General features: G+C 45.4%; 1 protein-coding gene across 25 annotated transcripts in view; it reads left to right on the top strand.

The window, feature by feature from the left end:
• Ablim1 (actin-binding LIM protein 1) overlaps positions 1-23,189 on the top strand; it is a 282,612-nt gene that overhangs the window by 91,204 nt on the left and 168,219 nt on the right. For 2 of the 25 annotated variants that reach the window (NM_001290813.2, NM_178688.4), the window contains exon 1: positions 8,109-8,427. The exons of the other annotated variants lie outside the window; for them this stretch is intronic. In NM_001290813.2, coding sequence (NP_001277742.1) covers positions 8,184-8,427 — 244 coding nt within the window. In that variant the 5' untranslated portion in view covers positions 8,109-8,183. Of the gene's footprint in view, positions 1-8,108; positions 8,428-23,189 lie in introns of those variants that run through there. 25 annotated transcript variants of the gene reach the window in all.

The raw sequence follows: 23,189 nt of genomic DNA, 5'->3' as shown, positions 1-23,189 counted from the left end.
GTCTATGCTGCATAGTCTCTTGCATGCTAAGACAGATCATCTTGAGGCTACTGCACACTCCATTTTGACAAACAACAGAGTCCTGCCCAGTGATTCTGCCCTAGAGCATTTCCATATCAGACTGCCAATTTTACATCCAATAAACTGTTCCTAGCAGATAAAGGATGCAGTAGAACGGCCATTCAATCGGCTCCAGACTCCGGAAACTTCTCTATTGTTAGACAAATCATTGTCCATCTGTAGCCACATATAAAACAGTCTGTTCTCAAACCTGCTACAGCTGTGGACTTTGAAATAGCCAAAGGCATCTTTTATTCATAGTGAAGCCTTAGATTTGCCTTTGGGAGTTCAAGTTATTTTTAAGTTGGGAGTGAGTGCTGAGTAGGGCTGGAGTTTAGAGGGAAGTGCTGTCCTGGGGGTGGGGAGGGCAGTTATGTGGAGGCTTTGGACAGGGCAAGATCTGGCATCACACAGGGTCACTGCTGTGATTAACAAACTTGTGGTTTTAAAGTACTTGGGCAAAACCAAGTGCTGGGTGAGGCTGTAATAACAGATCCATGCAAAATGTATGGGTGGACATCACCAATGCTCTCCTGGGAATTCTAGTCCACGGAGAAAGAATGGCAGTGGGCATACTTTTCTGAGCTGTGGAGAGGCTGCACATTTGTGGGTGGATAGTCCCCAACTGAGACTTGTCCTGGTCACCTGTCCTCGCTCCCTCCATTTCCTTCTGGAGAGTCTTTTACTCAGAACCCTCTCCTCTGCCCTCCTCTAAGTCTCTTTAACTTCTTAATAAATTTGTCTTCAAAGACCTGTTGGGACATCGCATTCCCCACCGTCTCAGCAGCACCAAGCTGATGCAAGCGTTACTTCTGAACGTTCACAAACTCTAGACGCATCACAACGCGCTCCATCCACCACTGCGAAGGGAGCCCCATTTGCATAGGTCACTGTTGGCGGTGAAATAGAAAGGTGAAATTGTTCATGTAAATGGAAACATAAGCCATTCCTGTGTCCAGAAATATTTCTTTCAACAAGCTGGGTGTGGTGATGTGTGTGCTCTAAACCCAGTAACTGGGAGGTAGAAGCAAAGAGATCCTGCGGTTAAGACCAGTCTCAGCTATATAAAATTAAAGACCAAGCAAAAAAAATAGGTGAGAAACAACTTGGAACCATAAGCCATAATCTCAATCTTACACACAGTCCATGGATGCTGAGTCTCGACACTATGCCTGCGTGTTGGACACTGCGCATGCGTGTTGAATGCAGTGCCTGCATGTTGGACGCTGTGCCTGTATGCTGGACAGTGCCCAGTTGTGTTTATTGGCCTGAGGCATTTTTGTGCCTATTTTCCTACTAGTTAACATGTTCTTTGAGGGCCTCTTGACTTGTTCATCAGTAAAGCTGCTAACATCCAGCCCATCAACATCTGACTTGTCATACTATGTGCATTCAATATGTACTTATAGTGTTAACTTTAAGTAATGTGCATATGGGGTTGTTGCTTACGAGCATTTATGCACATTTGTGCAGAGACCAGAAGTCAGCCTTGGGTGTCATTCCTCAGGAACCATCCACCTTATTTTTCTGAGGTGGGGTCTCTCATTGGAGCCCAGGTCTTACTAACTTTTCTAGGTTGGTTGGCCAATGATCCCTAAGATATTCCTGTTTCCACCTGCCCGGTATTGGGGTTACAGGTGTGTTATCAATACCTCAGTAGTTGTGTTTTGTTGTAATGGTCATTGTCTATTGCCAAGGGAAGTTTCCTTGATGAGGGGAGAGAGCTATATATTTTTGTGGGCATAAAGATAAATATTTAGGATGTAATTAGGGCTTATGCTGGTTTAGCGAAGTGGTACTTGTAGGTTTTCTTCCAAGATCCATGACTCCACTAACACTGAATAGTTGGTTAGGTTTCAAGCACCAGGCGTGATTTTACTTTATATATCTTTAGGAGCTTAGCCTAGAGGAAATTCTCCAGATTCAAAGTTTAAGTCTAAATCTGAATAGCCTCAAGGAAAGAAACCAGCAAACAAGGGGCCTGCTATAACACGGAGGGGAAATGGTTACCTGGGATACTGGCCATATTCTAATAAATTAACAGAGAACTTGAGGTCTGCCAGAATGAGTCAGGGCTTTGCAGTGTTGAGAGAGATGAATTATAAATACTTCCAGCCCGGCCACTGGAAATGCTTCCCTCTGCAGTCTTCCTCCCAGGAGATCTGTGGAGGAGGGGAACCAGAAGCTGGCAGGCTCGGGGCACCTGCTGAGGGTCAGCAGCTCGGCAGGGTGCTGATGTTGGAGTTTCGGGTCTACCGGCCATTTATCCTGCCAGCAAGGACAACCTGTCTCCTAATTACTGAGATGGCTTCCTCTGGTCACAGCTGTTGGGGACCTCTGGGCATATGCCTGCCACTTAGCTCCTTCCAGATCAGTGGCACTTACACTGTGACCTATGACCAAAAGCTTGACGCTGTCTATGCCTCACTGTGCCATAGAATGTATATGTCTTCCTTGCTAACGAAAAGAGCCAATAGCGGTGACAGTGCTGTGTCTGTGGCGAGCACAGTTTCATCCAAATTCTAGGTGTTCACCTTTGACAGTGACTCCTGGTGGAATAGAATCCGATTCTTACTGAGTCCCAGTGTGTGTAGAGTCCCCTTGGGAAGGAAGACAGCTGCTCAGCGGCTGGCAGGAGAAGCTGACAGCCTAGAAGTAGCCCTAGGATGCGGTGAGATGTGAATGCAGAGTGGAGCTGTCTCCTGTATGGAGATAGGGTGGGCGTGTGCACTCGCCACGCTGATTCGGGAAGCCTTACAGGAAGAGGCAACAAAGTTGCATTCTTAAGATCAGGGGAATTGCCAGGAGGTTCTGGCGGGAAGCAAGCAGAGGAATTTTAGCAAATGAGAGACATGTGTGGCAAAAGGTAAGGGTTGCAGTATGAAGTGCATTTATCTACAACAGGCCTCATGAAGAGTGACCCGTGCTCAGGGCCTTGATACTCTGACTCTGTGGAAGAGATCTATAGAGAGACTTATTGAACATTAAGGTTCTGAGCCCAGGGGATGCCTGTGTTCTCCCTCTGAACACATCTTGTCCATGGCTACTTCTTGAAGGCATTCCAAGGCTGCTTCTCAATGCTATTGAAAATCTTGCCTATGGAGAATATTGTCAGAGAGTAATTTGAGACACTTGATGTCCGTTAAACTAATTACGCTTCCGTCCTCAGAGTACCTCAGTCTTGGATGCCCAGCAGATTTTATGTAGCATCTGAATTATTGATGGAGATGATAGAGAAGAGGGGGCTTGGCGGCTCACTCTCTTTTGAGCAGGCCTTGGGTGAGTGGTGTTACGGGAAGAGAGGCAGATGCTTGCAGGGATGGACAAAGCAGCCCTTGCAGAGGAGCCTTGCCCAGATGGAAGCCTGTGCCAGTATGCCCAGAAAATCACAGCCTGCTTTGGAGGGATAGGTAAGACCCCAATGGGCTGTGCTTTGCAGGGAGGTTGAGAACACAGATGAGCAAAAGACCAAGATGAATGGCTGGTGGAAAGCAGGCTCTAGGGAGGAGATGCTCCAGTGCACCTGAGTAACCCGATGCACCCTTCTCTCTCCAGCCTTCTCACCTTCTCTCTCTCTCTCTCTCTCTCTCTCTCTCTCTCTCTCTCTCTCTCTCCCTCTCTCTCTCTCTCTCTCTCTCGTGTGTGTGTGTGTGTGTGTGTGTGTGTGTGTGTGTGTGTGTGTGTGTACTCAATCTCTTATGCAGCAAAGATCATCCTGATGAGAGCTCCTGTAGGGTTCATGGGGAAAGGGGTTTCTCTGAGCTTGCTAAGCTCCTTGGCTTGTGTAATTTTACTTTTAAAATCTTCTGGAAGGCAGCTAGCTCCATGGTCCTTGAGGAAGCCGCAGGCCACCTTCAGCCCATTTCCTTAAAAACCCAGGGTGGATACTCGCAGATGAAAAGGTCATAACAGCAAAGAAGCCACATGTGGGGAGTTGCCGTGTGGCTCGTCCTGTAGCTAACCAAAAGCTATGTCTGTGACATCCATCCCCTGAGCACTGGACTGACCCAGCTGGCTCTGAGATGGCGTTTATCCCCTTGGCAAGTTGCTGGATAGCTGCTGAGCTACCCCAGGGCACAAGCACTCGGGGGCTCTTCAAGCTTTGCGGAAGTTCCTTGGTGAATTCCCTGCCGCTGGTTTGAATTTGCATCTTACCACGGAGGAGCTTGTGTAGGTGAGTGGGCAGAGACCTCTCTGTGGTGGGTCACTCAGGCAGTCAGTCCTTGGATGTGGGGTAAACATTTGCAGTCGGTGTTAGCTTTGTAACGTAGGGCGCTGCCATATCTTTCTTGTCTTTCTCGTCAACTATATAAATGCTGATGAAGCATTGACTGCACTCTTGTCTTCGCTGGTGCTTTCCCCTGACATGGACTGCGGCAGGAGGCTGCTCAGGACTGCGGCAGGAAGCTGCTCAAGCAGCAGCGTTAAAGCTGGACCCACCGATGCTTCTGTGGGGTCTTCTCCCCAGGCCTTGCTTTCCCAGACTATGAGGCAAAGGGAAGCCATGGTCTCTGCTGGGGGCCTACTCTGAATCAGTGAGGAGATTAACTTAAAGGCAGAATTTAGTCCACAGGTTTCCTGGTCACCAACTAACCCCAAGCAGCCAGTATCTGAGCCTGTGTTTTGCCTAAGAGAGTGGTCAGTTTCCTTATGCTTCCATGTGGCCGGACATCTTTATTTGTGTATATATATCTGTATGTATGTATGTATGTATGTATGTATGTATGTATGTGTATATATCTGTGTATGTGCACAGGGTCCCACAGAGGTCAGAAAAGGCTTTTAGATCCCTTGGAGCTGGAGTTAAAGGTGGTTGTAAGCTTTCTCACACTGGAGCTGAGAACTAAACTCGAGTCCTCTGCTAAGGCAGGACGTTCTCTTAACCACTGAACCATCTCTCCAGCCCCGTGTGCTGCCTAAGTAGATGTCCTCTTCTGTCACCAACCACCTTGGCGATCCGCTTGGAATTTACCTCCTACCCTTCTCAAACTTTTGAATTTATCAGACTTCTTCCTTATAATCTGTAAATCCAAAACTCAAATGTTTGCTTTATACACTGTCTTAGAAGACAACCACTTCTGTCATGCCTAGTAAGAGATGGGCCCCAGGGCCTTACCTGTACCAGGCAGTTATTAGACCACTGAGAGGTACTCCTAACTCCACAACTGTTTCTTGAATTAAATACATGGATCTGTAAGCTTGACAAAACCTAGGGGTGGCCTGTGTATTTATTGCTGATATAAATAGCAGCTGAGCATGGAAGAGGAATTAAGGCCATGGAGTTAGTTTCTGTGGGTGATGTTTGATGAATTTAGACCAAGGAGATAGAATGGCTTTGTCAAAAAGTAGTCAGACTTAATTTTGGCCAAGAAAATACTGAATTTGAATTTTTAAATTAAAAGAAAATTTTATGTGTCTTTCTCTTTCTGTCTCTGTCTTTCTCTGTCTCTGTCTCTTTCTGTGTGTGTGTGTGTGTGTGTGTGTGTGTGTGTGTGTGTGTGTGCAAGTACCTTTAGAGGCTAGAAGAGGGTATTGGGTCCCCTGAAGCTGGTGTTATAGGCAGCTGTGAGCTGCTTGGCATGAGTAGCTCGGGTCCTCTAGAAGAGCAGCAGAGGAACACAACTGCTGTGCCAACTGCAGCCTCATGGATATGAATTTGAGATATCTTAAAGCTGTCCAAGTCTCCTTCTCTGTTGTTAGTATGTACCAGAGCTTGTGTTGAAGGAGTAGTGGCATGTTTCTCTGTATACACACACACACACACACACACACACACACACACACACACACACAACAAACACACCCATGCAGACAAGTAGCAGGTCAGGTTTCAGTGTACAAAGAACAGAGCTGGAGGAACACACACACAGGCACAGGTACAGGTACACGAACATGCACACATACACACAAATGTAGAAACACAGACACACACATGCATACATATACACAAATGTATGCACACACACCACAGAAAGAACTAATGGTGAAAAGTATCGTACCCCACACTGCAGTGTTTACCAGACAGACACTAGAACATCTGGTTTTCCATCTTCCTAACGCTGTGACCCTTTAATACAGTCCCTCGTGTTGTGGTGACCCCCAGCCACAAAATTATTTTCATGGGTACTTTATAACTGTAATTTTGCTACTGTTATGAATCATAATGTAAATATCCGTGTTGTCAGATTGTCTTCTTTGGGGGTTCATGACCCACAGGTAAAACCACTGCCCTAGACAAACCAAACAGAACCACAGTATATGCTCATAGCTGTGTTCTGAACATTGGAAATGCTGATGGGATATCTTACGTTACAAATCCCAAGACTCTTCATGGTATTCGAGTAAGAAAGAAAGCACACAAAGGTTGTTTCAACAGCCTTGTGAGCTATCCTTAGAATAAGATGTGGCAAAGGGTATGTGCCTATGTGTCTGAGTGTCTGTGGGTGGAGTGTGTAGGTACGGGAGAGGTTGCTATCGGGTTTAACCCTGAAACTTCATGGGACTTTTGAAATTTGACTCCACTGTCGCTGGCCCCAGGCTAGACTGGGAAGCCCTTGCAACCATCTTGCTCTTCTGATCCCACCGTGGACAGAAAAACTCCAGCAAATTTGGTGTCTCTGGTTCTTGAATGCTGCTGCCAAGTCCTGCAGTGAGGATCAGGAGGCAGTAAGGGCTTCGCTGCTCACTCCATCCCCCTGGCCTTTGAGGAAGGCCTCCTAGTGTAGAAAGCTGAAGGGCTACAGTTTAGGACTTAGCCACACCCCCAGGATTGCTACATTGTATCTAGGAAGGCTATCAGCCTCTTCAATACTTCCCTTCCTAGTCTTAAAGGATAGAGCTGGTTGGGCCATCCCTTGCCGGTCCTGGTTTGGATGACTTTTAGGAATGGAAATTTCTGGGCTCCACTCACAAGTCTCTCATGTGGGGGTCTAAGCAGTTGCCTCACAGTTTGTATTCTTGAAACTGCTGGATTTTATCTTCTCAGACCCTTCTAGGCTTGCAGTTCCATTTTACTTAAAGGGTACGATGTTCTTTGTTTTGTTTTGTTTTGTTTTGTTTTCTTTTGTTTTGTTTTGTTTTGTTTTGTTTTGTTGAGACAAGTTTTCTCTGTGTAACAGCCCTGACTGTCCTGGAATTCACTTTGTAGACCAGGCTGGCTTTGAACTTACAGAGATCTACCTGCCTCTGCCACTAGTTCCTGGTGCTGGAACTAAAGGTGTGGGTCACCAGGCCAGGCTCCCAATGAAAAGAAAATTCTATAAGAGTCCAGTAGCCCAACAATAGGAGAAGGAGCATAGATGTAGTCACTCTGACCTGTCACTGTTGTGTGGCTGTAGAATGTCACATGGTGTACTTAACCCTACAGTTGTAGACTTCACAACAATCATAAGCAGGGCTCCTTTCGTGTGTCAGAGCCCTAAGTCTCCGAGGAAGGACCTCCTGGGGTTGACTTTGTGAAAGCACGAAGCTACTGCCCACACAATGCTCTCTCCCTCCTGAGTTAGTAGGACACCCAGGACATGGCTGAGACTGTTAAAACACTTTGGCTACTGAAATGCAGCAGAGTTCATGACGTTCGGGGAGAGGATTCTCTAGAACATGCAGAGGAAGCAATTGCTTACCATGGCCTCCTGGAGTCGAGTCTGCCATTAATTAAAGCCGGGAGCTTCTGTTGAGACTCATGCGGCCTCTTGAGATTCCAAATGCTGGCACTCTTGCAGTTAATGCCTGAGTCTTTCCCTGGACCGCATTTGTAGATCGAATGCAGTCTCTGAGCCCAGTTAGACCTGTTCATAGCACTCTCGCCAGATAATAATAGAGATTCTAGAAATAGTTGCCAGATAATTCTTTTAGGTTATCGCTCTAGGTGGCGGTATTAATTTTGCTTTCCGATAGGAACTCCTGTCTCAGACTGCAGTCAGGAGTTCCTGGTGATGGCTGTTTTTATACATAATCATCTGGCTGCAAATATGGCTAAGCTCCTGAGGGTAATCTTTTAAATATGTCCTTCTTAATCTTCTTTGCTGGGCGGTGAGGGAAGAGATGCTAGGGGAACTGCTACTGGGGAGCCCTGCTTCCCGGGCTTCTGGGTCAGATCTTGATGTCATGTCTGCTATGCCAAGATGCCATCCTTGCTTGGGTTAAAGTGTCTGGGGAAATTGTGCAGCTCTGAGATAGGCAAAGTTCCCTCACCAGAGAGAGCCAGCCTCAGGAACTCCCACAGGAGACTGCTTATTGAGGACCTGAGTGTCCCCGAGACTCCTGACCCTGCTCATCGCAGGCGTGGCACAGTCATACATCTGGTCTATCTGTATTCTGCTGGCTGTGGTCCACCAGAGCTCAGGTTTAGCAGCTATGATCCATCCGGTAAGTACCCGAATCCCCTTTGACACAGGCTGTGTTTTGTGATTGACATAGGTATTAAAGTATCTCCCCCGCCCATTCCTCAGTGTCGTGCACTTCAAAGCATTATACATGTCCTTCATGTATAATGAATGGGGCAGGAGTAGGAGACATGAAGGCCCCGGCAGAAAGACAGTCATGCATCTTACTCTCTGGTCTTAGGATCTTTATAACAAATACATGTCTTTTGAGGCATGGCTGGAATAATTAGTGATGATGAGAAATACGATGCCAAAGAGCTCCTCCCCCAGTGTTGTTCTTAAATATGACCAAGAGCAGAAAAGAACAGCAAAGGGTGACCTATGCAAAGCTCGAGGTCAGATTGTGTTGCCACCTGAGAAAGGTTTGTCTAGTGGAGTGTTTGAAAGGACAGATGTGTTTTCATATTGAGAGAGCCATATTAACACTCTTCGGCCAATCTCATTATAATGTAACTGTTAATTCGATGGCTTGGGAAGGCCATGGAGAGAGCTTAGGATGGGGAGGGAGTCACTGATGTGGTATGTGTGTGTGTGTGTGTGTGTGTGTGTGTGTGTATACACAATATGTGTGTTCACAAGCATGTGGAGGTCAGGGTAGCTTCAGGGCACTGGTCAGAGAATCCACCTTGGTTTTTTAGACATCATCTCTTCATTGCCCTCAAAGAGTAGGTTAGGCTGAGTGGCCAGTGAAGGAACTCTTTCTGCCTCCTCATCTCTGGCACACACACACCCCAACACCTAGATTTCTAACTGGGCTCTGGGAACTGAACCTGGGTCCTGGTGGTTGGATGGCAAGTACTCCATCAAGTGAACTGTCATCACCCAGCCTCACTTACTGATTTGGACAAGGTCTCGGACTTTGGCGTTGTAATGGTACCTTTAGTGGCCTGGTGCCTTCCCAGCTGTTCATTGCCTGTCTAAATCAGCACTTAGATAAGGACAGGAGGCAGAAGGCTGTTCGTGGAGCTGACTCCTGTGAGCATAGACTTCCTAATTCATGGGCAGCTGGAGAGAAGGGCAGGATTGGAGGCAGTTTGGGTGAGGTGAGGGAATTCATTTGAACCAAGGTCTTTTGTATTATTGCAATTAATTTTAACAGCCTCATTGAGCTGTTAAGTATACTGCGTAATTTGCCTAAAGTAGGTGATTCAATATGTTTTAGTGCGCTTCCTGACACACAAGCCATCACCTCAGTGAATTTTTAATGTTTACATAATCTAATAAAATAAAATAACTTGATCCTCTAGTTATTACCTCTCCAACCCAACTTTTCCACCCCTACCCCTAGCCTTCAGGGATCAGCGATCCATTTTCTGTCTCTATAGATTTCCCATCCTGGACCTGGGTGCCTCTAATGCGTGATAATCTTCTACGTCTGGCTTCTTTCACTTGGCACAGTGTTCATCCAAGTTGTAGCAGCCACTGTTTCTTCCTTCATTATTATGGCTACAATAATAGCAGTTATTCCACTGTGCTGCCCCCAGTTTGTTTGTCCCTCATTATTGATGGACATTCAGGTTGTTTAAACCTTTTTAGCTAGTGTGAGTGATAGTACTATAAACATTCTTGTACAAGTTTATAGAGATGGTGAGTTTTTCTGTCTTCTTGGGTGTACGGGTGGAAGTCCAGGGTCACATGGTAACTCTCAGTTAAATCTGCTGATGAACTTCCAACTCTACAAAGTGGCTGCTCTGTTACATAGCCTCATCTGCAACATAAGATGATTCTAACTATGCTACATCATTATCTGATGTGTGTGTGTGTGTGTGTGTGCGTGTGTGTAAAGGCATGTGTGCATGTTTGTGTGTATATGGAGGGCCAGAGGTCAGTTCATGGTGTTTGTCCTTCGAAGATGTCCAGTTTGTTTTTTGAGACAAGGTCTCTCACTGAGACCTGGGGCTCACAGACTAGGCTCTGCTGGCTGCAGCAAGCCCCAGGGGTCTGCCTTTTTCCCTCTCCCCAACACTGGGATTCCAAGCACATGCCACCACACCGGTGTGTTTTTATGTTGACCATTGAAGATTGAACTTCGATCCTCACGCTTGTGTACTTTACCAACTGAGCATCTCCCCGAGCATTTAAGAGCTAGCTGTTTTATCGAGAATGAAGTGCTATCTCATTGTGGCTGCTCTGTGCTCTGACTATCAAGAAGAGCAGCATTAAAGTAGGACAAGGTAACAGATTCTCACTGGAGCTGATGGCCATGGTCTCTCCAGTGTTCTTTACCTCACTCCTCTGGGGTCATCGCTTTTAAAGAGAGCAAGGAAGAGAGATGGGAGAAGCCATTGCTCCCAATCCCAATTCATTTGCAAGCTGCCCGCTGGCCCTGCCTCTTGCAGTAGGCACTGCCTTCATATATTGGTTCCTCGTTTGGTATTTGCCAAACTCTATTTTTTTTTTGAGCACTCAAAAGCCTTATTCTACAACAAAGCTGAAAACAGAACCCAGATTTCTGCTGGAGTTCATACTCTGTAGTCAATGCTTTGTCGGCTTCCGCTGAAAGATGTCTAAGTGGATGCTTTTGGGATATCCAGCTGGTACTCTTGAAGATAAAATCTGTCAGGTAGGGGATGTCAGGTGATAATGCAGTCTCAAGGAGCCCTGGGTTACAGAAAGGGCAAGCCCAAGCCCGAGCCTCTCTCCAGCGTTCACATCCTAGCAGAGACTGGTGAGAGATCGTGAGATAGTGGAATGCTGTGCCTCTGAGTTGTGACATCTCAGAACTTGAGTGCAAGCTCTTCTTCTCCTTAACTGTGTCACCTCGGGAAGTTAATCTAAGTCAGAGTTTCCCTGAGAGTAAGGTTTGTAGGCAAATGTTATATGGTGTGGCAGCCTCATATATAGAGCCCTGGAAAAATACCTTTGTGGGGTCCCTGTCTATACAAACAAGTTGAGTCGCCTCAAAAGATATGGCAATAGCTTGTGAGAAAGATAAGGCACACTAGCCTGGGGTGTGGCCACTTACCAAGCTTCCCTTCTGGAATAAAGCCATCCCAGGTCCTTCTGTTCTGAAACTCCATGGACAGAATTCCTGGACTCCATTCCTCAGGGTCTGGTCAGCCATGCAGAGCACAAGAGAGGTCTTACCAGGGTCAGAGAGAGTACGAAGAAGAGGCTGGGATCCACCCAGAGGCACTATTGGCTCCAACTGGTCCAGTGGGAGACTTAGATACATTGAGAAGCATCAGGGCATGGGCCCTTCCTGCCCAGGTCTAAGGACAGTGTTGTCTACAAGGATTAAATCAGGATGAGCATGGCAAAGTGTTTGGCATTTGGACATATACACACATCCAGCAAATTTTGGCTACAATAACATTAATAGTTTATTTTAGAAATTATTTTGAACCTGGACTAGTGGAATGAGCACTGTTATCTCAGTGCTTAAGAGGTAGAGAGGCAGGGGGATTGTGCGTCTGAAGCCAACTTTGGCCACATAGTGAGTTCAAGGCTAGCCTGAGCTACATATGAGACCTGGTCTCAAAAAAAAAAAAAAAGCAAAACAAAAATTATTTTTGTGCTGCCTTCTATGGCTGTGAAGCAACAGAAGCAGAAGCCTGGTGTTGGTGTTGTTGGGCCTGGCACTGTGAGTGAATCACAGGAAATGGGGTTCCCAGGAAGCCACTGTGTGCTTGGAGCATCCTGTTAGGGACAGGTGCTCTGAGGAGACACCCCCTCCAGCACTCACGTGACTTCCTATGCTAGTGAAGCCCAGAGTGCTCATGAGCAGTTCCTGGCAGGGGACGTGGGGACATTTGGTAAAGTCCTCCTGAAGCTGCCAGAAACTGCTCAAGACGCAATGTGGCAGTTTCCTGTTGCTGTCTGGTGTTCAGCCCCTGCTGGAGCTACGCAGGGCTGCGTGCTTTTCATGGTGTCCCCACGTGTATCTAACCAGTTCTCCTTTGTGCTCCAAACAACCCTCGGAAGCTGGTGGGGGACGCATTTCCTTATTTAAGAACAGGAAAGGAGCAAGTAAGAAGCAAGGACCTGAGGACAAAATAGATACGCAGTAAACAGAGCTTCTGCTTGTGGCTCTCGCTCGTCTCAGACTGCGGAGCCCTGTGCCGAGGGACCATCTGTCATCCTCTGTGAGCCTACTGTGAGGTTATGCTCAATGTTCCTGTAACTGTCGGTTTTTAGTTTTCTATGTTTAGTATTTACAATAAGTTCACAAAGCCAATTCTACTTTTAAAATATTTTTATTTGTTCTTTGGGAACTCCACGTGAATCTATGATGTATGGTGATCATGCCTACCCGTCATCTCTGCCTCCAACTCCTCCTAGGCCCTCCACAGGTCCCCCTTCCACATTTATATTCTCTTTTTCTGTTTTCTTTTTTCCCCCATTAAACAGAAATGCATCTGTCTTCTTTTTTTTATTATTATTCTCTTTTTCAATGTCCCACTGTGTCCAGTTAGTTCCCACTGTGTGCTCATGGCTATGGGGCAAACACCGGGGCAAGGGTAACCTATGAGTTGTAAGGACTCCAAAGAAAGTGACTCTCCCTCCCCAACTGCCACCAACTGTTCCCCAGCTAGGAGTGAGGCCTGGAGAGCCACTCCCCATCCATGCTGGGGTTTGGACTGGCTTGATCTTGCAGCAGGAATACCTCTCACACCCATTTGACAGATGGGAAAATAGAGTCACACCAACACTGAGTGCAAGAGCCAGGTCTGGACCTGGCTCAGCCTGACATCTATGTCCACACTCTTTGTCATGGTGCCATGCTGCCTCTGGCCTCGCAGTATAACCACACAAACAGGTTATCCCCAGGTCTACTGGCAACGGGCACACCTGAGGTTTGTAATTAACTCATGAAATAGTTGTTTATGCCAGAAAAATGAGCAAAATCTGTTTCCCTAATTCATAAAACCAAGGCATTTTTCAGAATTATTTCTTCTCCTGCTACTACAGGAAATTAGAGTATGTATTACGTCTGACTTTTTTTCTGTCCTTGTGGACTCCAGGCACTGGTATAAAGGAATAGTTTATTTAGGCCAATTACCTTCTTGACAAGCAAACAAGCAGTGCATGGTGCTGTTATCCAAAGTGCTAAGGACACTGGGAGAGGATTCAGTCATTGTCATCAGTTGGGTTCAAATCTCTAAGCAGAATATTCTAGACTGGAGACTGAGAACAGCTTAGCCTTGGTCATCTTTTCCTTCTTCCCAAGGCCTCTGAGAGAACCTCGTGTGTGTGTGTGTGTGTGTGTGTGTGTGTGTGTGTGTGTGTGTGTGTGTATGTATATGTCCATGTATATTGTCTGTGCATGTATATGTGTTCATAAGTGTGTGCATGTGTGTACACATGTATGTGTATGTGCATGATTGTATGTGTGCATGTGTGTGCACATATGTACATCCTTCCTCCCTCCCTCCCTTCCTCCCTTCCTTCTTTTCTTCCTTCCTCCCTTCCTTCTTTCCTTCCTTCCTTCTCTTTATTCTGCAATAGGTGGGACTGAAATTAGGGACTTACACAAGCTCTCTACCACTGAGCTATCTTCCTGTCCTTGACAAAATGAACCCTGCTCTCACTAAGTTTCCTGGGCTGGCCTTGAATTCACACTATCACTTGGGCTGGCTTTGAACATGCAATCTTCTTGCCTCAGCCTCCCCAGTAGCTGTGATTACAGGTCAGCATCAGCAGGCCCAGCCATAGCCAGTTTTTTGTTTTGTTTTGTTTTGTTTTGTTTTGTTTTGTTTTGTTTTGTTTTTGGTCTTAGAAGAAAATGGAGTGAGGGAGATAAGAGAATTCATCCCTGCTGGACATCTTGGATGGTTCGCTTTCCCCTTCGATTTATAGTTACCAACCCCCGCCCAAGGCTCTGCTCTCATGTCGCTGAAACTGTATCTCAACCATCTCAACACATTACTGGAACTCAACTCTCAAGCTGAGCCCATCTGCCCCACCCGGCATTAACCCCGAACACCTGCAGCAGACCCATCCATGGATCTGAAGGGTACCTGCCACAGTGGGCATCTTCCTGTACCTGCTCTCCCAGATGCCCAGGTCACCTTCCCTGGTCTTCCTGCAACCAAGCAGGACTCAGATTAAGCTTTTTCCCCTCTGGAGAGACCTGTTCACACCTTCCCCTTCTGCTGCCCTCTGCTTCTCTAGTGTCCGACGTGTATTTCTGTTGGAGTGACCTGTGCGTAACCTCTCTCTTCAGTTTCTCCTGAGTCTATGGGGAAGGGAGGGGAGCCGTGTTTGTATTTTTAGCACATGATACTCTCTGGCATCCTGGAGGATGTGCAAGAGTGTGGACAGATGAATGCTCGAAGAAATGGGAGAGATGTTTCCCTTACTGCCTCACCACTGAGGCCTGGAGAAGTGGTCCAGTGACTCCAGAGGGGAAGCTGTGGGTTAGCTGCAAAGTCAGCCAGCTTTTGGTCGTGTGGCCTGGAAAAGTCACTTTATACCTCTGAGCCTTACTATTATAATATATAAAATGTGGCTAAAACCACTCCATTGCAAATAGGTCATGACCCTCTACAAGGAAAAATAAGAATATTTATATATTCAGTGGGACCTTAAAAATATTTGCTCCTTTTTCCCCCTACCCTTGAGATATGAGAGGATAAGTAGTTGCCTAGGTAATTAATGTAGTTATTTTCCACAGGAAAGAATACCAGAGAGGCCGGGGAAAGAAAAACGGGACTTGACATATGAACTGGAAATTAGATAAAATTAACCCAAAACGTGAGCAAAAGAAAATTATCCCGACAATTTGAATAACAATAGAAAAACAAAAGGCAGGCATAACCCACTTCGTTCTATCACCTGCTTCGCCATGCCTCGTTTTTATTTAATTTTGATTTATTGATAATTGTCTTGTGCTTCTTTATTTTATTTTCAGGCTGGGGAATGTAGGCAAGCTACTGTCGTCCCAGTAAATGTTCTCATCTAAGTCACTGATTTGAGGGGGTGATATGATAACACACTTGATGTGTTTTAGTTGTGTGTCCTGAAAGACTGATCTTGCGGCTGGAGAGTCATGCGATTGGAATCACGCATGTGACCTTTGTGGCTGACTGCTTCCAACCAGAACAGTGGTTCTCAACCTTCCTATTGCCGTGACCTTTTAACACATTTCCTCATGGTGTGCTGACCCCAGCCATAACATTTTTTATTGCTACTTCATAACTGTAATTTTGTTTCTGTTATGAATCATAATATAAAAATATCTGTGTTTTCCAGTGATCTTAGGTGACCCCTGTGAAAGGGTAGTTTCATCTGACCCCAAAGGTGTCATGACCCACAGGTTGACAACCATTGGGCTAGAGAGTATTTTCAAAGTTCATTGATGTTGAAGCATGCCACAACTCCGTTCTCTTTCCATGCATGAGTGATACCCCACATTCTATATGACCCATTCTGTCTCCGTGGATGTGTCCTACTCTACTGCACAGACATGCCACACTCTATAGAGTCATCTGCATCGCCTCTACTTTGAGGCCGTTGTAAATTGGACTTCTATGAACACTGTGTGTAAGACATTTTATGGCCGTATGCTTCCTGTCCTCTTGAGTATCTCTCTAGCAGTGGAATTGCTGGGGCATATGATAATCTGAATAGAATTTTTGAGAACCTTGTAGACTATTTTCCACAGTAGCCACATTATTTTGATGTGTGATATCTTACTGTTTAAGGCAGTTCATGGCACTACAGCATGTCATTTGTCAATTGTCTGTAACATTCTATGCAAAGGAAGCTGGGGTTTTCCTCTGTGGCATCGTTTAGCTGGTTTCTTGACTTGCTCTGCAAATGCCCTCTGGTAGCCCTTTGCTTGCTCTTTAGAAGTCTCTAATCATCCAGTTTGATAGCTATCAATGGTCGTTGAAACTCATCAATAAAATACAAGACAATTCTGACTCACAGTATCCAGAAAAGCAAACATTAGGCACAGTCCTAAGGGTTTGCATGCATCCTGCGTGAAGGAGGAGACGTCTCATGACATAGCATGAGACCTGTAAAGGAAGAAAGGAAGTTTTTGAGAGAAAGGTCAGATTCCTGGGGCTCTTTCCCTCTCTCTGTCCTGACCCAGAGAGTGTATAAGGTCATTTTTTATGTATATATCACTAGAATGTTCTGGGGAATTCTCAGTTCTCGTCCATATCTGTCTATTCTTTGAAGTGCTGATGTGATTCTAGTGTGTGGTGGCTGGATGTGTCCATCTTATCCATGTGACAGGCCCGACTTGTCCTTAAAGGGGACAGGCAACCTCTGCAATCACTTGGTAGACATCAGTCAGCACCACAGGGACAGTGGATACTGGATAAGTAGCTGCCGGGTTATCAAGGTCACCACTTGGTCCTGTATTATCCTCAATGGAAATACAGCGTGATGGTAATGTATTCACTAATGCTGCAACTGAACTTAACAGACCACAGCTCAGCTGCCCAATGTAAATTAGGAGTTTAACAAGGATGTGAGCAACCGTGCCTAACACTTTTTTATATTAAATCCCCACAAACAAACAAACAAACAAACAAACAAAGCAGGCATCGTTCAGTTCCATTTCTATAAGTAACAGCTGTTGGAGAAAGACGTCAAGTCCAGCCACCGTTTGAGGCTCTTCTGTGGCTGGAAACACTCACCTAACACTTGAAGGTTTTCCTTATCTCCTCCAAGGCAAACATTTCTTCTGCAAACCTGCAGAGCACGTTCTCGGTGTCTGGGATTCAAATCTCACTCCATATCGCTTTAAAATGTGTTAGGAACGTTGCTGTTTGCAGCATGAGAAAGTAATCCCAGGGAAGGCTCAGTTTCTGTCTCTTGGGTTCACAGGCCATTTCCAGCCTCATGGAGGAAATGCTTTGTGCCATAAACTCAGAAGATGTAGTGTTTATTAGCATAATGAATGAGTCAACAGTCTTTCATTTCTTTCAGAGTTTTATCCAATTAGCTTTCCATTATAGGTTTTGTGGCTCAGCACTAACTTTGTCCGTTAGTTGATTTTTTTTTTCTGTGCAGAAATTTATATCCAGCAAAGGTTCTCAGAGCCCTTATATTTTATTCAAGAAAGACCAAATGCGTTTTTCAGATCTCAATCCAAGAAAATAATTTACATTCAAAAGCATTTCTCTTTCTGTCTGAGTTTTTCCCCCAAACTTCAATAAATCAAACACATGAGCAAAGTGTTCTCTGTCTTCCTGGGGGGTTGCAGGAACGAAGGGAAGAAAACGGCTTTACAGGGCAGCTCTTGCGGAAATACAGTGGCATGGTGTTTGACACAGAGCACTAGTAATCACTAGTTAACCTGCAGCAACACAAAGCTGTTTAAGCATTTAAAAGAGAGTTCCTATACAGGTAAACACTTGGAATCTCATTATAAACAGCTCACGGCTCTGAAGCTTGGTGTTACAAGTCGTAGTCTCTCCCTAACACGTGACCACATCCTGGGAAGACACGTAGGGGCATATTTATTTATTAAGACCTTGCTGGTTCTGACCCCAATTATCCTAGCTACTTCTCCTGTACTCATTTACATATATTAAGGAGGTGGCTCTTAAGCCCAGTATGCATGCTTATAAATTTCACTATGTTTGCACAATAAAATTACCCCCAAAAATCATTGATTTGCTTGAGAAAAAACAGGTTCTGTTTGGTGAACATATTTGATCTCTTTGGGGTATTGTCCCATTGATCTATATGTAATATATATAATTATATATGATCTAACTCAGAGACTCCTTGAAAGTGGTCAGTGGATCAACATGAGTTCTTTTTTCTTTTTTCTTTTTGGCATAAAAGTATGGATAACTTAGATTGCCTTTTCTTCTAGGTGGCTCTAGATAAGCAGTCTGTGAAAATGTCCTACCCCTCTTCTTTCCACTGGATTTTCTTTAACACCCACCCCTGGGAACCTGGGTACATACTGAGTCCTGTACAAGCCTGTTTCTGGTCAGACCTAATTTTATGTTTGATGTAGATCCCCAGCACTGACCAGGGTGTGTATGTGTGTGTGTGTGTGCGTATTTGGGGTCTGCCATTGCCTTTATGCCTGAAAAGCTTTGGCTGAGTGTAAGGTTCTTTAGATAAGCTCTTCCCTTCCATCAGGGCTGTTCAGTGCAGGTCCTTTGTCCTTCACACACTGGTACTGCTGGGAGTCTAAGGTTATAGCACACGCATCTCTCTCTGTAGATGACGAGGATTTTGCTTTTTGGTTACTTGTTTTTATCCCTGACTGAATGTCTGGAGAATAACACTTCTGAAATCCAAAGCTTAGTCTTAGACCTGGACTAATTTACTATATAAAATTTTGTTAAAACATTACATGTCTACTGTTTACTTTGCAAGTTCGGATCTGTGTTTGCTCAGACATGTTGTATCTAACCTTCTCCTTAGCTTGTTTTGGTTTGTTTGACCTTGTGGAGTAAGTTTTAAGTTTTACCTTATATTTTATTGGTTTCTCAAGTGTTTTGGACTCTCTCTTCTTCATTCACTGAAATCATCTCAGACTTTTCTCTCCTCGGAATTCAGTACCTTATTGGCATCTCTTTTGTCCATTTCTTAATGTTGAAGTTCTCTTGGTCCTTAGAATTCGTTTTTTAACTCCTACAGTCTCTTTCCTTCCTCTCATTATTTTGTGCTGTGCTGTCTTCTCAGCCTGGAGATTTTATTTGTTTGTCTATTTGTTTGTTTATTTATTTACTTAGTGCCCTAATTCAGTTCCCTGCACCTTTGTGCTCTTCTCTTCCCTCTGGCCACTGCAGCCAGATCCTGGGCTCTGTGCTTGGAATCTTAAGTGGCTTCCCAGCTCAGAAGGAAACACCAAGGACCTAGCAACAGCCCTTCCACTTTTCACCACACACACACACACACACACACACACACACGCACAGACATACACACATGCACAGAGATACACACACGCACACAGACATACGCATACACATACACACATGTACACATACAGAGACATACGCATATACATACACACATGCACAGACATACACACACATACACACACACACAGAGTCATACACATACACACACACATGCACAGACACACACACGTACACACACACAGAGACATAAGCATACACTCAGGGGCCTCGGCCATGATAATGGGGCAGCAGGGCTGCGGCTCACCTACCATACATGTCTCGCCTCGCGGCCCATGTGCTCCCTGGTCCCTTTGGACTTCACTTACACGGTGTAAATTGAAAGACTATGTCATTACAGGTGTCCCTGTGACCCCACCTCCCACAGGTCGCACACCCAGGAAGCTGGCTCTGTCCTTCCTGCGACCTCACCACTGGAATGTGTTACTACCATTCACAGATGTGATTGCTGAATCCCACAGAAGGAAAACAATGTGCCCAAGGCCACTGAGCGTGGCATACACGGAATTCAAGCCCAGCCTGTGTCTGAGCAGGCTTCCTGTGTGGCCACTTTGGCTTAGTAACATTGCTGCTGGTCACAGGCCAGGCAGGAGGGTGGGGCCGTTTCTGTGTAATTGTGTCACCAGTCCTGGACAAGTGTGCTCTGTGACTTGAGTCTTCATCGATGCCTCCTTAGTCATACAAATTGCAGATTTTCACAGCGTGGTGTGTGGGTGACACAGTCCCTTTGGAAACTATTCCTCCTGTGGTCACGAAGGGAGTGATGGCTATTTGTGCGGCTCATTTGACTTGGCTTGTCCCTTGGGTGTTGACTGAAATGTCCCAGGAGAAAGAGAAAAAGTGTGTTTTCTGGGAAGTGCCAGGGCAGTGGGGTAACCAGAGAGGCCAATCGAGGGCGAGGGTGAGAAATGGAGGGTGTTTGTATCTTGCAATATTCTGTAACCAATAAAAGAGTTTTAACTCTTTATGTAAACCCCAATTTCCTGAGAATTAGACAGAGATCATGATCAAACAGCATAAGCAAAGATGGGTGGCTCTGGATCTGGACTTCTGCTGCCCATTGAGGCTGTATCTGGAAGAACAAGGTCATGATGCTCTTGCCTTATAGATCCCAACACATAAAGTCTGATATCAGATGAAGCATAAATTTTCAGGAGAGAGATTACTTAACACACACACAAGGCAAGATGTGGCTTCATTTCCATTGCTTCAGGTCCTCTGTAACAGTACCAGAAGTTAACAGGCATGTGAACATGGGTGGGCGGGATTGCATGGACATGTGTGCTTACCTGTCTCTCTGTGGGGAGTGAGTGTATGTGTTCAGATACTTGCTTGGAGTGTTTTGCCTCTGTATGTGTAATGTGCATATGTGTATGTGTGTGTATGTGCACTTGAGTGAATGTATGCGTGCCAATATGTGTGTGTACATGTGTGTGAATACATGTGTGGTGTATTACATGGATCCGTCTTTTTTTTTAAGACTTATTTATTTATTTTATGTATATGAGTACACCGTCGCTGTCTTCGGACACCCCAGAAGAGGGCATCAGATCCCCGTTACAGATCATGTGGTTGCTGGGGATTGAACTCATGACCTCTGGAAGAGCAGTCAGTGCTCTTAACCGCTGAGCCATCTCTCCAGCCCCATGAATCTGTCTTTTCATGTCTCTCTCTCTCTCTGTGCTTGCCGTGTGTGTGTGTGTGTGTGTGTGTGTGTGTGTGTGTGTGTGTGTGTGTGTGTTTGTGCATATGTTTACTTGTATGGACATGTATTCATGCCTCTGTGATTATATGTGTGACTATGTGTGTTTATGTGTGCACACAAGCACTTCCATAGATTTGTGTTTGTGTGTCTCATGTGTATGTGTATGTGGGTACAATGTGTAGACTGGGAATAAGAAAGAGGGGCTATCACAACCTCCATAGAATGGAAGACACAGATACTCAAAGGCAGAGTCTGTGACTTTGAACTTGGACCAACCTGACTCTTAGGTCATACACAGTGTCCTAACCTGTACTATATCCATTTGTGATGAGGACCATATGAGGTGGTGACGGGAACCAGGCTGGAATGGTGGCTGACACATGGTTGGCATCCTGTCATCTGTGACAAAGGGTAAGCAAGGAAGGCACAGGGAGACTTTACAAAGTGACTTTGCTGAGTGTGTCCCCTGAAGCTTGCTTTCTCTTCAAGGTCATTGTCCATTTGGTTCTTGGCAAATACTTGCAAGTAACTGTTACAGCTAGTTTTCATTAAAAGAATGGATTTCCTTTTCAAGTTAAAAGTAAATTAAAAGCTGGGTTTTTTTTTTCAGTCTGTTTTTTAACGAATATTTATTTAGAATTTAGAGGTACTTGCATCTGGAATATATCTGAGGCTCCCAAGTTCAAGGTTCCATGTTGGTGCTGAAGGGGCAGAAACAGTCAAGGTGGAGCCTAGAGGGAGGTTTCCTGGTCATGGAGACCCTGTCTCTTCTGTGAATTCACAGCCCAGAGATGCCATGTGCTCCCCACCACAGGTCTGAGAGCGACAGAGCCTACTTACTGCCTGTGGACTAAAACCTGCTCACAATAAACCGTATTTCTCACAAGGGAAATACTTTCAGGTATTTATTACATCAAGGGACCATTGACTAAAGTACTTAGTTTTCATCAAATGTTGCATTCCAACATAATGTCATTATTGCCTGCCTACAGAAGCCATAACGTGTGAACTCCTTCCCAAGAGAGCGCATAATCTTTTGCAAAAATAAACACTAGAGTCGATGTGCCAGAGTGGAGTCGGAGTCTTGGTGGCAGTTACTACCAGAGGGCAGGGAGCCTTGCTATGAAGGCACTGCAGCCCTGCCTGATAAAGCAGTTGCTCTGTAGCTGAAACCCTGAACGTACACCTGGCAGACGTGAGAGAAAATGAGAAGGCTGGTAGTAGCCTGCTTCTCACACTGCTTCTGTGCAAGTCAGTCAGAGCTGTTTCCGTATGTGTGAATGTCTCACGCACCTGAAATTAGGCTGAAGTCTGTGAGACTATCAGAAAAGTGTCTCAGACTCCAGGAATAGATTGCAGAAAGATGACTGATTTTGTTTACTCGGCCATTTGTATCCTCAGTGGATTGTTTATAGTGACCTTTTTATAAACTGCAGCAACTGTTTGGCATTTTCTTGAGCTATATCCTCTTGCTTAGATCCAAACTCAGACCTGGCTCTTGAGGACCACAGGGAAACCCTGGAAGCAAGTGTCTGAATCCTTCTCCTTTAAGGACTTGAGGAAAAGGGCTTGGCTAGGCATTGGGTGGGTGAGACCCTTTGAGAAAAATCCTAAGAGTTGTCTGCTGTGCACTCTAGAGTTAGCAGGACCCAAGGAGCCAGATGGGGAGGAATTTGCCCCAGACTGCAGGGGGCATTTGTAATCGCTTGCTGCTTTTGGTCATTGTCCTTAAGGTGTGGTAGCTGTCACACAGATCATTATTTTGACCAGTGGAGAGTGTAAAGATTATCCTTCAGGTATGGCACTGCCCGCATAGTGGTTTGCAAATTTTATGCCATCTTCCCATTTTGTGAGCCAGCTGGCCGGGCTTGGGGACATCGGTCACCGAGGGAGATGTCTGCAGCTCAGGCCTCATCCGCATGGAACCTGAGTCATCAGACTACAGCAGTGAAGGCCGGGTGTCTGCATGACTATCGCTGACAGATCTGCAGAACATACTTGGGGGTGGTAGTAAATGATAAATCTTCATGCCTTCATGCCTCCAAACACATAGCTTCATTATGGACATGAAGCCATCATTCCAGAAAAGTAAGACTCCCAAATGAACTGTGCTTTAAAAAAAAAATGTTGCATGTGTGTTGTGTAAAGTGATCCTTCCACCCTATTATCGGAGAGATTTTTAAGTAAACAAACAAA

This window comes from Mus musculus, chromosome 19 (genome assembly GCF_000001635.26).
Source record: "Mus musculus strain C57BL/6J chromosome 19, GRCm38.p6 C57BL/6J".
Taxonomy (NCBI): Eukaryota; Metazoa; Chordata; class Mammalia; order Rodentia; family Muridae; genus Mus; species Mus musculus.
Note: the sequence above shows the minus strand (reverse complement) of the source record. Positions and strands in the feature narration are given on the sequence as shown.